Genomic DNA, 14,331 nt, shown 5'->3' with positions numbered 1-14,331 from the left:
CATTTCAGAGAATGACATTCATTAGAAGTGACGGGTTCTATATAAATTGCCAAAAATTTAGAACTGTGACAACTTTGCCATTTTTCAACAGAATTTTTAAAAATGTGGACAGATTATACCGTTCACCACGTAGATCAGGCATAGGCAAACTCGGCCCTCCAGATGTTTTGGGACCACAATTCCCACCATCTCTGACCACTGGTCCTGTTAACTAGGGAACATGGGAGTTGTAGTCCCAAAACATCTGGAGGGCCAAGTTTGCCTATGCCTGACGTAGATACTCCATGACAAACTCACAGTGAAAGGAACACACCATCTTGATTTTATGATGAATACAATTATCAGGCTAAGGATTAACTGATGTATATTATCCATCTCATCAGATGTGAGTTGAACCTTGCACTGTAAGTCAGATAAAATAGCTAATGGAATGTTTACCTTTAGGACAGTAACCTATGAACTACACATTGGAAAATTCAGGATACAATTATAAACAAAAAAATTGCTATTTATAACCATTATTTCCATGTCATTCTGTTGCCAGGAACTGAGGCTGTATCTCAAACCCACAGCTGGGCTCATATGTAACATCCAGTTAACCCACTCTGAGCATTAGCCTGTCCTGAGCAGGGGGGGGGGGAGCACTGCAAAGCAACTGCAAATGGAAGAAGCAATTTCACAAGTGCCTGGCAACTTGATGCACATACCGGCCTGAACAGTTATCAGCACTGAGTTGTCTAATGATACATTGTTCTTCTCAAACCACTGCACCCTCAGGTACAAGGACACGGAGCTTAACACCTAGTTCTTACTAAGGTGATAAGCCTATGCCTGGGCTGTACCATCACAGATTGCCTGCAGGGGCTCACTTGATGGAAAGCTCTTCCATACACATTTTCTTCCTTCAACATAAAATACAGTAAGGATTCTAGCTTAGCCTCCCAGATATCTAGTTTTCTATATGCATGTGTGTTTGACCGAATTGGCACCTGAAGTGGCACAGCCCAGGTACAGATTTACCACCTCACTGAGATGTAGGGACACTGTGATTTAAAAAAGGAGACTTAAAATAAAACATTATTGTTAGAATTAATTGTTATTCATAAAAATATATTTTTTTATAAATAAATATTATGGTAGTCTGTTTCCAACTAGTGCCCTTGTGGCAAGCACAAGGGCTTTTAATTCAGTGGGAGGTTTCTACTAACAGAAGAGGGAAGAGGATTTTTGGCATTTCCCTCAGCACCCCCTGAACATCTTCCTGGAGAATACCCCAACCCTCTAGAACAGAATTGGGGGGGGGGCGATGCAGCAGCAGGGGAAGAGGAGGAATCAAAGAATAAGTCCCCCCTGCTTCTTCTGTGAGCAGAAACTTACACTGGAGCAACTGCACTAGGAAGACCAATTGGATTCCGCTCATTATGGTTACGTCAGAGTAACTATCACCACCTCCACAATGACCTGGTTGTTGTATTTCTCTGACAAATTACTGCACTTTTCAGAGAACTAAACTTTTAGGTGATTTGTGGCTATCAAAATATAATAATGTGGTAAAGTGAAGGAAGAGTTCGGGTTTTCGTCAACTAAGTCCTACTCAGAGTAGGACTGAATGGAATTAAGTGAATCTTGAATATTAGCTTCAACAAGTCTACTTTGCACAGGACTAGCATTGAATACTACCATTTATTACTACAAGTTCACTTAGGCAATGTCTCTGGCTTCTTTTGCCTAAGTGTAGCACAACAGCAGTTCAGCAACGAGGAAAAACACATCACTTCTTGCCAGAACATCAAAGTTGGGTCTCATCAAATTCAGTAATACATAGCATTCCTCTTGTTATTCCGTCACACAACATGACAAGACAGTTGTTTTGCCAAGGCCTGTGCAAAGATATAATTCTCTTGGTTAATTCCAGGGCAAAGCCTGCATTCTTTCACTCTGCATCCCAACCGATGTGCAGCTACCATCCAGGGACAGTTTGGTTGGGCATCTTCCCAGCCATATAGCCCACTAGAGGGCCCACCTCTAGAAAACCGCAGCTATGTTGCTCCTGTTCCTTCCTGTTACCACCTGTTTCCTTGCACCACCACTCTTTGGTATGAGCAGCTCAGTAGCAATAGCAATGGCAAACACAGACGCAGGAATGTGGAGGTAGACCACTGGTCCACCTTGCTTGAGGATTTCCAGGGTTTCAGACCAGGAAATTCCCAGTCTTTCTTAGAGATGCTGGAGATGGAACCTGGGATCTTACGATTGCAAAGCACCAAGTTAAAACGAAGAGTAGCTGCTACCTGCTTGTTCAATCACCAACCTTCTACCTGACAAACAAGCAGCAGCAGCTATGGCAATGGGGAGGATGAGGCCCCACAGAAAGAGGGCCCACATTTAAAGCCTGACTGATCTTAGCTATTGTGAGGAAAAGGCACTATGCATCTCCTCAGAAACTCAACTTTATTACTGCTGTTGTTTTAAATGTGTACCAATTGTCCTACTCCCCACAACCCAACTTGTTCCAGTGATGAACAATTGTATTAAAAATGGTGGTTGCAGGACCAAGCCCTTATGAAGTTCAGGTGAAATGAGGCCTCAAGATAGTTCCAATTTAAAACATTAACCTGTAATGGTGCTTTGTGACTTGGGCACCTGAACAATTTTGATTGGTTAAATCCACTCTGCATGTTCCAGGTATCTGTGGCAATTGCCATATCAATCTCCCGCCCTCCCTCTGTGAAACATCAGCATATACACAGTGTGGGATAAATTGTTAGAATCCTCTGCGCTAAGCATTCCTAACTCTTATGCAGAGAATTGGACTAGAGAACTTTTGTGTCACCACTGACCCTAAAAACAGTACGAAAACAGGATGTTCTGTTCAATAAAGCATTTCCTGAATTCTGGTATGCTACTATTGTATTTGTCAACTAGTATCAAAATTATTTAAAACATCTATGTTGAACATACTAAGAGTCAAGTCACTTGCACTCTTATTTCAGAGGATTCCTTTCCAGGCTTCATTTCCAGAACATGTTTTAAAGTATAATTCTACCCCAAACTCATTTATTTTCCTTCCAAAGTTCCCACGACTCAGCAAGAGTCATGCAAAAATTTTCACGTAATAGGAGAATCATATCTGAATTTAGATACTGAAATTGATATGATCCCCTTGCTATAGACCAGTTTCCAATTAAATACTCATTAAGTAGATACTGGATTTCAGAATCCTAAAACCACATTTAAATATAACTTAAACAAGAACGGAAGACGATTCAGCTTGCATCTGCAAGTTGTTAGATGCTGATCTGCCGGAAACATGTTTAATAAGACTATTCCTTGTCCCCAGCACGCCAGCAACCAACACATCTGGAATCAATTACAGGGTTAGCACTAAAATAGTGATATACATAACGAGTTAAAAAGAGCAAAATTTACTTAACAAAAATGAAAGAAGTAGGCTATAACAGCAGTGAGCCACACGGCTGCCTTGCTGTTTGCATCATTTTACCTTCTTGAGAGAGGACAATGAACTTCGACGATTTGATGACTTTCCCATCCAGAGTCCAAGTGACAGCAGCAGGTGGATCTGAGGAAACCTGACACTGCAAGATTAATTTGTCACCTTCTACAACATGAGTATCCTGTAGCTTTTTGGTAAATGATGGTGCTGTTCCCTTTGGCTGCTCTTTTTTGTTATCCTCTACTTTCTCTTCAATTATTCCTCCATCGACTACCGGTGGGCAACCACCTTTGCAGTTGTTGTCATTCTTATCCTCTTTCTCCTTCAGTTTGGTATGTGGCAATTCAGAGTTGGTTCTGGCAAGCTGGGCTTCAGAGTTAATGCTAGCATTCTGTGTTTTAGATGTGGGGCGAGCATCCTTGGCTTCTGAAACAGTGTTAGCACATGGTATTTTAGAGCTGGCATTCTGGGTGTCCAGTGCCTTGGATACCGGTGGGTTTTTGGAGTTGGCACTTGCATCGGCCACTTTGGGGTGGGTGCTGGGTTTCTGCACATCCGGGACAGCGTTAGCATTTTGGGCTTGAGCACCAGGGTCACCATTCTCAGTGGGTGCTTTTTTCTTAGCGCCAAGCACAGACCTAAAATCTGGGGTAGCTGGCTTTGGGGCAGGTGCCTTCTCTGGAAATGAAGGTTTGGGGGCGCCCTTTTTTGCCAACACCGCACGGAAGTCTACCTGTTGAGGAGCATGGACTTTCCTTTCCTCTTCCGACAAGGTCTTGGGCTTGACCTGCCGCTGCAGGTTAGCACGGAAGTCCATCTGTTCGGCTGGAATTTCTTTCAGCTCCTCCTCAGAAAAACTTTTGGTGTTGACTTTCTTTGCCAAAATGTCGCGGAAGTCAATCTGTTCAGCCTCCTGCTGCCTAAGCTTCTCCTCTGTACTCTCCCGGGTTTCTACTCGCCTCTTGAGCACACCCCGAACGTCCTCCTGCTCTTCCTCAACTTGCTGGACTTCACCAGTACTCTTTCTGAAGTCTCCAGTGCTTCCAAATGTCAGTGCATCCTGATTATCAGCATCTCTCTGTTCCGTCTGCCTCCCACTGCAAGCAGAGAAGGGTTGCAGGGAAGGGGGAGGGAGAAGGGGAGGGGGAAGAGAAAAAGGGCAAGCAAAGAGTTGGTTTAAAATATCAAGGAACCACCTTAGAGCCAGGACAAAATATGTTTATAGAAGAGAAGGCTGATTAGAAGAACTTGCTCCATTAGTTAACTGCATCACTGATGACTTCAGGAACCATATAAGGCTTACACACATGCAAAAAAAAGAATAAAATAAAAAGTGTTCCACACTGGCTTGGTACAGTTTGCTTCAGCTGTGTGTGATGAAAACAATTTGTTGGGTCACATTTGGGGATTAGGCTGAACAGCAGCCAGCTTGAGTCTAAAAGGTAAGAGAATTAGCAAAGCAAAAAATAGAACCCACCCATGTAAGTCCCTGGGAATTGTACTTACTCTCTGTGTATTTCTCCTGTGGAAGTTTCTCTCAGCATCAAAGACACCTGACAGCTGCATTCTCCAACTTGGTTCCTGAAAAAGTTAAAATCAGAAAGTAAACTGAGCAAACCACATACCCAAACCACCCACCCTCACTATGCTTGGTTTCCCCCGCACCCAGCCCACTATCCCAGTAAACATCCAAGTTGCTATCACTGTCTAAAAACAAACAATATTCCCCACCCCTGGAACTTTTCTCCCTGCTTGAAAGGCACACTGAGTCATTGCTAATGAGCTTCAAAATAAAGGCTGGGGGGGTGTGTGTTTTACCTCCAAAACAAGCAACCTGAAGGAAAATAAATATCAAAAGTTGTGAACTCCAAGCAAGGGAAAAGCACTGTTTTGCAACGCTTAAAAAGTTCTCCAAGCCTTGTCCCTGTGTTTGTTTATACAATACCAAGCTTTTAACTTTCATAACACTAAGATATTAAAAGCAGGGACCCCTCTTCCCTTCCCCACCCCCTCTTCTCCTTCCCTTGCAGATTGTTTCAGTCTGTGCATGTTTATATTAAAAAAAATAAAAAAAATAAAAGTGTCACCATATATGGTGCTGAGCACTTATTCTTCCTTTTGCAGAGGAATGCCAGAGATGCCTGTTGGAAATGACTCCCATTAAAGAAGTCATTAAAATACTTTCCCCTTTTCCCAACCCCCCCCCAACCATGTTATGCTTCACAGAAGATACATCTTCAAAATGGCTCATCTCCCCCAAGAGATGCCAAGTGGGGGAGGGGGGAAGCAACACAGATTTTATGGCTTCAGGCAACTCTATAAACAATGCTACTGCATTCATTTAAAAGAAAAGAAAGATGGACTGGCCCTTTGCCAACAGTTAAAAGAAGGAGGAGATATTTTATCAGAGGGTGGATTTTTAAGGGTTTCCCACTATAAGCCCAACCCCATGACTAGCCTGGAAGGTTTTTCTTTTAATTAATATTATCTGGAAGATTTATCTCTCTGGAAACATTCTCAAGGCACTGGATGTAGAAATAGGAACATGAGAAACTCCTGAAGTATTCTTTTTTAACCAAATCCCATTATGTTTTCAAAATGAATGGGATTTAGCAGAACCTTCAGAACAGAGACATATGACTAAAATCAACCTGCTGAGCATTTTATTTTAGGTGTGAATCAAGCCACTATCTTCTACACCCACATAATTGGCTTAGACCATACAGTCAAAACCAGGAATGGAGAACCTGTGGTCCTTTTAAGTCCAGCTCCCATCATGTCTGACTATTGGCCACACTGGCTGGGGCTGAGGGCAGTTGGGAATTGGAAGCAATGGCATCTGGAAGCTCACAGGCTGCAAATAGGTCTATTCACAACTAGATTCAAGTTATTTTAAATCACACTGATGGCATGTTTACAGCTAGGCAATTTGGCATGCAAACTCAAGCTCAACACAGAACACACAAACATGTGCTGACAAAAAATACTTTGGTCACTTGCAACCCATTTGGTGCCTGATCATCTGCTCTACAGATAAAGATCACTATTACGGGAGAGCAGGAACCCTGAAGCTGCCCATTTATAAGTTGTACCTGGACAGCAACCTGGTCTCAGCTTTCCTCATTGTGGTGAGATGTATAGTATTTTTAGTTAAATTGTACCATTTCTTTCTAAATTTGCATGACCATGTACACAATTTTAATACAAATTTATCCCCTTTTTTGGGACGCAGATGACATCAATCTGGGAGGGGTAGCTAATGCCCCGGGAAGACAGATTCAGGATTCATGATGACCTTAATGGTTTGGAGAACTGGGCCCAAAGTAACAGAATGAATTTTAATAGGAACAAACATAGTTGCACAAATATAAGATGGGGGACACTTGGCTTGTTAATAGTGCATAACAAAGGGATCTAGGGGTCTTAGTAGACCACAAGTTTCGCATGCGTCAACAGTGTGATGCAACAGCAAATAAAGCTAATGCTGTTCTAGGCTGCATCAACAGCGCCCAATCAAGGGAAGTTATAGTACCACTCTATTCTGCCTTGGTTAGACCACAACAAGAGTACTGTGTCCAGTTCTGGGCACCACTTTAAGGAGGGTATTGACAAGCTGGAGTGTGTGCAGTGGTCTGGAAACCAAGCCTTATGAGGAACAGCTGAGGGAACTGAGTATGTTTAGCCTGGTGAAGAAGAGACTGAGAAGATAGCCATCTTCAAATATCTAAAGTGTTATCACATGGAAGATGGAGCAAGCTTGTTTTCTCCTGCTCCAGAGGGTAGGACTCAAACCAATGGCTTCAAGTTACAAGAAAGGAGATTTTGACTAAACATCAGGAAGAACTTTCTGATGTTAAGAGCTGTTCAACAGTGGGACGGACTCCTTCCGGAGGTGGTGGACTCTCCTTCCTTGGATGTTTTAAAGCAGAGGTTGGATGGCCATCTGTCAGGGATGCATTAGTTGAGATTCCTGCATTGTAGGGGGTTGGTCTAGATGACCTTCAAGGTTCCGCCCAGTTCTAAAACGCTATGCTTCTATGAACCTTCAAAGCTTAATCAGATTCAGTTTTAAATCTCTACAACACAGCTTCACTTTCTATTCTAAACCCAGAACCAACAGAGGCCCATCAGCCCACTAACTGCAGTCCCACCTCCTCTTCCTAGACATTCCATACTGAATATGTAAGGTAGAAAGTTCAAAAAAACAAGCAAATGAAAACCAAAAATTTGTACCCACAGAACACTGAATTGGGGCAGTAAAATTTAAAATGTAACCCTAAGACTACAATACTTCCCTGAGAGTAAAGCCCCCACAGTAGAACTTACTTCCTAGTGAGTTCCATGCCTAGGACTGGGCTGCACAGGAAACTTCTGTATTTAACTAAAACTAAATAGGTAGCACAAGACAGTTTGTTTAAAAGTTATCCCAGGCCAAAAAAAGTCACGTAGGTTAAACAAAATCAAAAATATTAACCGAATAAGGCAATACATCTAAGCACAGTAAATAGCGTGTAATGATATTATCAGTATGAAGCTGTACCACTGCTTTTCTTAAGACCATACCAGGGAATATACTTTAGCATTTGATCAGCCTTGCCTGGAGGAAAAAGAATCTGAACATGAGTTGTTTTTCCCCCAGTCAAAAACATTTAAGTTGACACAATGTTTAAAGAACATACCTAAATTCAAATCCTACAAAAGTGGTGAATGGATCCATATGTGGGCAAATAAATGCGGTGCAATACTATAAACTGCTTTGATAGGCTTTTGCAAACAGCACAGAGTTCTTTCCACGCTATACCAATGAATTAGGGGTGGTCAGAAGGCAGACTGGGATCTATTAGATTTCTGGATGATTTGCAGTAGCTTTTCAAAGATTTCTGACTCTCAAACTTTAACAACAGCAACAACAAAAAACTGCTTTCCCCCTCCCCACAAAAGGACAGGCTGTTACTACAGTTCAAGGATTCTAACTCAGATGTAGATTTGCAGTTATATATTCAAGTCATCCCAGGGAATGGCTCATGGAGTATGGTAAATAACGCTCCGCTCCTTGATCCACTACTCTGCTCATGGCACTGGTTGGTGAACCTCAGGGTTCCAGTTAAAAAAAATAAAAATGAAGCCAGGTCTGCAAGCCTGAAGTCTGTCCATGCCAAAAGAAGTATATAAAAACAATTTTTTGACCTGCAGTCCATATACATTTCAAACAATTTTGTGAAGCAGCGAATCCCCCTGTTTGTATTGTGGGAAATTATCAGAATGGGCAGAATGCCCAGTTTGAGCCACCTACTATTACACACAACAATGTTATGCATGCCTTTCCCCCTACTCTGAGTTTAAAAAATAAAATAAAATCAGCCTGGACAGTCTGCAAGCCAGAGCAGAATAAAGGTGGAGGGGGGGACGGGGATGGGGAGAGAGGGAGAGCGCACACAGCTATTTAACCCTTTCCTCGCTTCTTATTTTCAAGACAAAATCTCCTACCCAAAGGTTTTTCACCTGCAGGGGGAAAGGCAAGAGACCACCACATCTTTACCTGTATCTCTGTCACTGAGGGTTAAAATGCCACTTTGGAAAGTTACTCTCACCAGAAAAAAATGACTGCCTGATTTTCATTTGTAATAAAGGAATGGGGAGCAGAAGAATAAAAACACAGAACCCCACATGCTGTGTAGTTTGAGCCTTAAAGATCCACTGAAAGCAGGCCAATGTGGAAAGCAGGCCATGAAAAGGCAGCAACAGCAAAATGCTTGCAACATAGCAAGCCTGGGCTAAACATCAATGGCTGCTACAAATATAAACATAATGCCCACAATGTCAATTTCCATGACTACTTATGCATGCTCTGGGAAGGTGAAAATAACCATTCATTAATACAGTGATGCCCCGCAAGACGAATGCCTCGCTAAACGAAAAACCCGCAAGACGAAAGGGTTTTCCGATTTTTAGCGGCTTCGCAAGACGAATTTCCCTATGGGCTTGCTTCGCAAGACGAAAGCCCATAGGGAAATCTCCGGGGACAGCGGGGAAGCGCAGCGCGCCTTCTCCTCTGTTCCCGGACCTGTCCTGAAGGCTTGCGGTGGGAGGTCCGGGAACAGAGGAGAAGGCGCGCAGCGCTTCTCCTCTGTTCCCGGGGCTTGCGGTGGGAAGAGGGTTTTTCCTTCCCACCGCCAACATTCAGAAGGCTGTTCTGAAGGCTGGCGATGGGAAGAAAAGCCCTTCTCCCCCGCCAGCCTTCAGAAGAGTTCCCGCAGGGCTGCCTAGGCTGCGGATAGCAGCCTGCTGCCCCGCGCGAGGGGCGCCCTGCTTCAGAGCGCCCCTCACACCAGGCAGACATCCGCAGCTTGGGGAGCCCTGCAGGAGTTCCCCGCAGGGCTCTCCAAGCTGCGGATAGCAGCCTGCTGCCCCTATCCGCAGCTTGCGGATAGCAGCCTGCTACCCCTATCCGCAGCTTGGAGAATGTCTGCCCCGCCGAATGTCTGCCCCACGCGAGGGGCGCTCTGAAGCAGAGCGCCCCTCGCGCGGTGCAGCAGGCTGCTATCCGCAGCCTAGGCAGCCCTGCCGGAACTCTTCTGAAGGCTGGCGGCGGGAGAAGGGCTTTTCTTCCCACCGCCAGCCTTCAGAAGGCTGTTCTGAAGGCTGGCGGTGGGGAGAAAAGTCCTTCTCCCGCCGCCAGCCTTCAGAAGAGGTCCGGGGACAGACTGTCCCCGGACCTGCTCTTAAGGCGGTCTCCATAGGAACGCATTAATTGATTTTCAATGCATTCCTATGGGAAACCGTGCTTCGCAAGACGAAAAACTCGCAAGAAGAAAAAACTTGCGGAACGAATTAATTTCGTCTTGCGAGGCACCACTGTAAATTATTAAAATGTCTTATAGTTCACATTTAGGATTACATTTCACGTACACCACTTATAAATGTGAATAACTAAGTGGCATAGAAATGGCATGCATAAATAAATAAATCTGTTTAGCTCCGTATAACTTTGCACTTGACGTACCTGAGCTGAATTTCGTACTGCCCAATATGAGAAGGCTGTACATTTCTTATAATCAATGTGAAGATGTCTTCATTTTGCAGGAATTCACATCCTGCTCCTGGCATCACTTCCTGCCCATCTTTGAACCAATGAACCATGGGGAAAGGATCTCCAGCAATGGCACAGGAAATAAGGACATTCTGCCCAGCTTCTGCTAGCACTGATCTTGGCTTGCTAATGAACCATGGCTGAATGCCATCCTGAGGCTCTGGAAGAAAAATAAAGAAAAAAGAAAAAGCTGAAAGAAGTAATGGAGGTGGGTGTGATTCAAAATATAAACAGCTAAGTGGATTAATTCAACCTGAAGTTACTATCTTAGGATTCACATTAATTTACTGTATTTACATCGCATTAATTTACATCATTTCTCTTTTGTACGCAGCACAGGTGCTTCATCATCCAGGGAGAGAGCTATCCCATGTGCATAAAGTCATAGTCTAGCCCAGAATCAAAGTTCTTCTCCTCCCAAACCAACACTGGAAACTCTGGTACCCATTCTAACCCAAACAACATTAAGCCTTGATGGATCTGAGACCAGGATCCATCTGGCTCAACAAAGTCTCATCAGCATTTGAACACCAATTAGACTCTCTCACACTATTGCAGAACATCATATTGGGCCATGACTGAAACTAGTTGTTCAGGAGAGCATCTGTTAGAATTACTAAGGTAGAAACACAATGAGTTCAATAAAAAAAAGAAAAGAAATTCTTATGCACATGAAAATTTCCTTCTTTCCTTTTTCTTCCTTTCTCCATTTTTTCTTCCTTTCAGGCAAAGGAGATGAACCCACCTGCTGGCCATGACGACAGTGGTTGTATAAAATTAATCTGACTCTGAATGGAGAGAAAAGTGTCACCATAAGAAATAGTGAAAGTAGGTGAACATGTCTTAGATTTGATAGCCACCATGGATTTGAGCAGATTGACTTTAATTGTTGTAAATAATTCATTTAGAAATTTTGCCTTCTTGTCTGTCCTTTCAAAGGTTGACCACAGGTAGAGAACACCTATGCCAAAAGACCAGAATTGCTATCCTCATTTGAATTACTTTCCACTACCACCTTGGGAATATCCAAAGGGTTAAACTCTCCATTTCAGAATCTTAATGCTGTTAATCCTCAGGTTGCTGGTTCCTTTCTTATATTCAGAGGAACTAAGGAATGGGAAAAGTCAACATCTGAAATGTTATGAAAATCAAACATAGGCACCTGAAGTTCTGAACAGCAACTCACAACACTGAAGCAAAAGCTATTTGGGATTACACTTAATTAAGTCAATGGAGGGAAATAAAGCTTGGGGCCTTAGCTAAGGGTATCTCCCCTTCTTCTAGTAGTGAGTACAGCCATAACAGGGAGATTTATCTAGGGAGAATCAGCCTTCTTTTAAGGGCTTGTTTGTATTTGCAGATATCCACTATTTTTATGATCCTAGCAATAAAAGCCAGAAGAATGTCTGGCTTCTGAACAAGTTTTCCAAGGGTCCAAAGTTTAAGTTAGGAAGAAAAACAACCACATGAATTTAAGTGCCATTTAACAGAATTATTGCATGGCCTCTAGTATAGGGACAGTAAAGAACAATATATTCGCTTGTAGACCAATTTTTATTTCCATTGTATCTAAGAAAATTTACATACTACTCGATTGTAAAAAAATCCTCTAAGTGATTTACAAAAATATGAAATAAAACAGTAAAAACATATTTAAAGATGTTCAGAAAATTTATAGATGTTCAGAAAATGTTAAAAAATGGCAGTAGCTTAAAAAAAAGTTAAAACACAGGTAACCTGTTTGCATAAACAAAAATGTCTAAATAAAAATGTTTCAAGCAGGTGACAAAATGAATACAACAAAGGCACTGCTAATCCCCATCCTCCCATCGTTTACCCCAAGCTCCCGTCTCTTCTCACAGCTTGCCCCAAGACCCCCTTTCACCGATGCCACGGGCAAGGGGATTGGGAAAGAAGAGGAGAAAAGCACACTTCTTTCTGTTGGTGGTGCCCTACCCCACTCACTCTGCTTGCCTGCTCATTCGCACACTATCTCCCAAACCAACCAGTGGCAGCACCTGGAGGAGAGCAGGAAGGCTTGTAAAGTGCGAGCCACACTCATCTGCCTGCCTCCAGTTACCTTCTGCTTGTCCCTGCTTGCTCACCTATCTGCCTCCACCTCCTGCCTGCTGTTCTGTCCTCATGGTGCAGTCGCCATGGCCATGTATCAGCAGCCACATGAACTGCAGTGTGACGGCATTTTTCCTTACAAAAACATAGTATGGTGATATAGTGGTCTACAAATATTTTTATAAATAAAATATTTTCAACAAGCATCATCCATGCAGTTACCTTACCGAGCACTCCTTTTAACTCCTCTTTCCCCTCTGATACTGATGTAGAGTTTGCTTTGGTTTCCCTATCTGCATTTTTCTGTCCACAAAAAATTCACGGCAATCACTCATTGTGCTCCTTCGTGGCTTGGCTACACTTCCCTTTTGGATTAGTTCCTCATGCTCACTTACGATAATATCAAGGCTGTTTCCGTATAAGCTGGGCCAAGCAGATTTCCAGAAATTTTTAACTTTAAAGCCTAAAGAAATACTTGATCCTGTCAACCATGGTGAAATTGAACACCTCCAATAATACTGTGTTACTCCCCACCCTATCATCCATCCATCCATCCATCCATCCATCTATATTGTTACTTTATCCACAAAGGAGAGGATCCACAAGGAAGAGACATAATAGTGATACAGATGAATGCAGACTGTAACTTGATCTTAAAATGTCATATTAATTATTGACAGTCTGCTAAGTGTAAGAAAAGTGTGGCTGGATCAGACCAAAGGCCCATCTAGTCCATCATCCTGTTCTCACAGCGGCCTACCACAGGCAGGACACAAGCATAATAACAATTTCCTCCTAATGCTCCCCAGCAAATGAAATTCAGAGGTATGCTGTTTCTGGTACTGAAGATACTGTCTTATCCCTGGCTTATTATTGACACTCACGTGCCTAGCTTTCCAAAATTTTTGCAGAAGCAATCTACAATCTTTACATACATCCTTATATTCTGATTTTATACTCTGCTATACTTTTCCTAGTTTGGAGATTAGAGTAGATTCTTAAATACGCAGAATTCTTGAGAAAGTTATACAGAAAATGAAACCACAGGGAGAAAGTTTGAATTCTCTTCTCTCTCTTTGAAACTGTCATTCATCGGGTACAGCAGAATGCTTTCCTGTGTCGCTGTCACAAATGCTAAATAACGCTGAGGAGGACAGAAAAGAATGATTACCTTGTACAGTTAGTGTTGCTTCAGTTTGAATTTCTCCTAAGTCATTCCAAGCCTCACAGGTGTACTTTCCAGTATCCTCAGGGAATACCTCCTGGATATACAGGCTATATTCATTCCCCTTCTTCTCAAAATGAAAATCCTCCGTTTCCTGGATTTCTTTCCCATTGTGCAGCCAAATTATTTCAGGAGGCGGGTTAGCTGAGCCACAACAAAACACAAGGCTTTGAGATAAACCATAAGCAACAACGGAAGCATGCGAGCTATTCTACTAGGCCAACTGCAGTCATGAGATAAGGAGGAACAAACAACTCACTTTGACTTCCTTTTGCATAGGTTTTTAAAATAGACCTATTCTCAGCTACATTCAGGTAGCTCAAAATTACACTGAGGGCATATTGCATATAATGGCACTTAGGTTTAGCTATTTAACAACCCTCCTGCTGTCCTATGCTTTCTGTGAATCCAGGAGCCACAAGGCTCTGCACCACCTTTCATCTCTTATCCTCGGCTCTACTTCCCCCATACTAGGATGGCCATGTATACTTC

The 14,331-nt window shown here is 42.8% G+C and overlaps 1 protein-coding gene across 16 annotated transcripts in view; it reads right to left on the bottom strand.

The window, feature by feature from the left end:
* MYLK (myosin light chain kinase) overlaps positions 1–14,331 on the bottom strand; it is a 184,216-nt gene that overhangs the window by 64,831 nt on the left and 105,054 nt on the right. For 14 of the 16 annotated variants that reach the window (XM_083583789.1, XM_083583780.1, XM_083583782.1 and 11 more), the window contains 4 exons: positions 13,786–13,983; positions 10,458–10,704; positions 4,961–5,035; positions 3,503–4,551 (listed from right to left, as the gene is read on the bottom strand). In XM_083583789.1, the coding sequence (XP_083439915.1) occupies positions 3,503–4,551; positions 4,961–5,035; positions 10,458–10,704; positions 13,786–13,983 (1,569 nt within the window). Of the gene's footprint in view, positions 1–3,502; positions 4,552–4,960; positions 5,036–5,272; positions 5,513–10,457; positions 10,705–13,785; positions 13,984–14,331 lie in introns of those variants that run through there. The other 2 variants (XM_083583785.1, XM_083583786.1) reach the window with 2 other exon arrangements.

This window comes from Podarcis filfolensis, assembly GCF_964270895.1.
Source record: "Podarcis filfolensis genome assembly, chromosome: 1".
Classification (NCBI taxonomy): domain Eukaryota; kingdom Metazoa; phylum Chordata; class Lepidosauria; order Squamata; family Lacertidae; genus Podarcis; species Podarcis filfolensis.
This window is presented reverse-complemented; position numbering and strand designations above follow the sequence as displayed.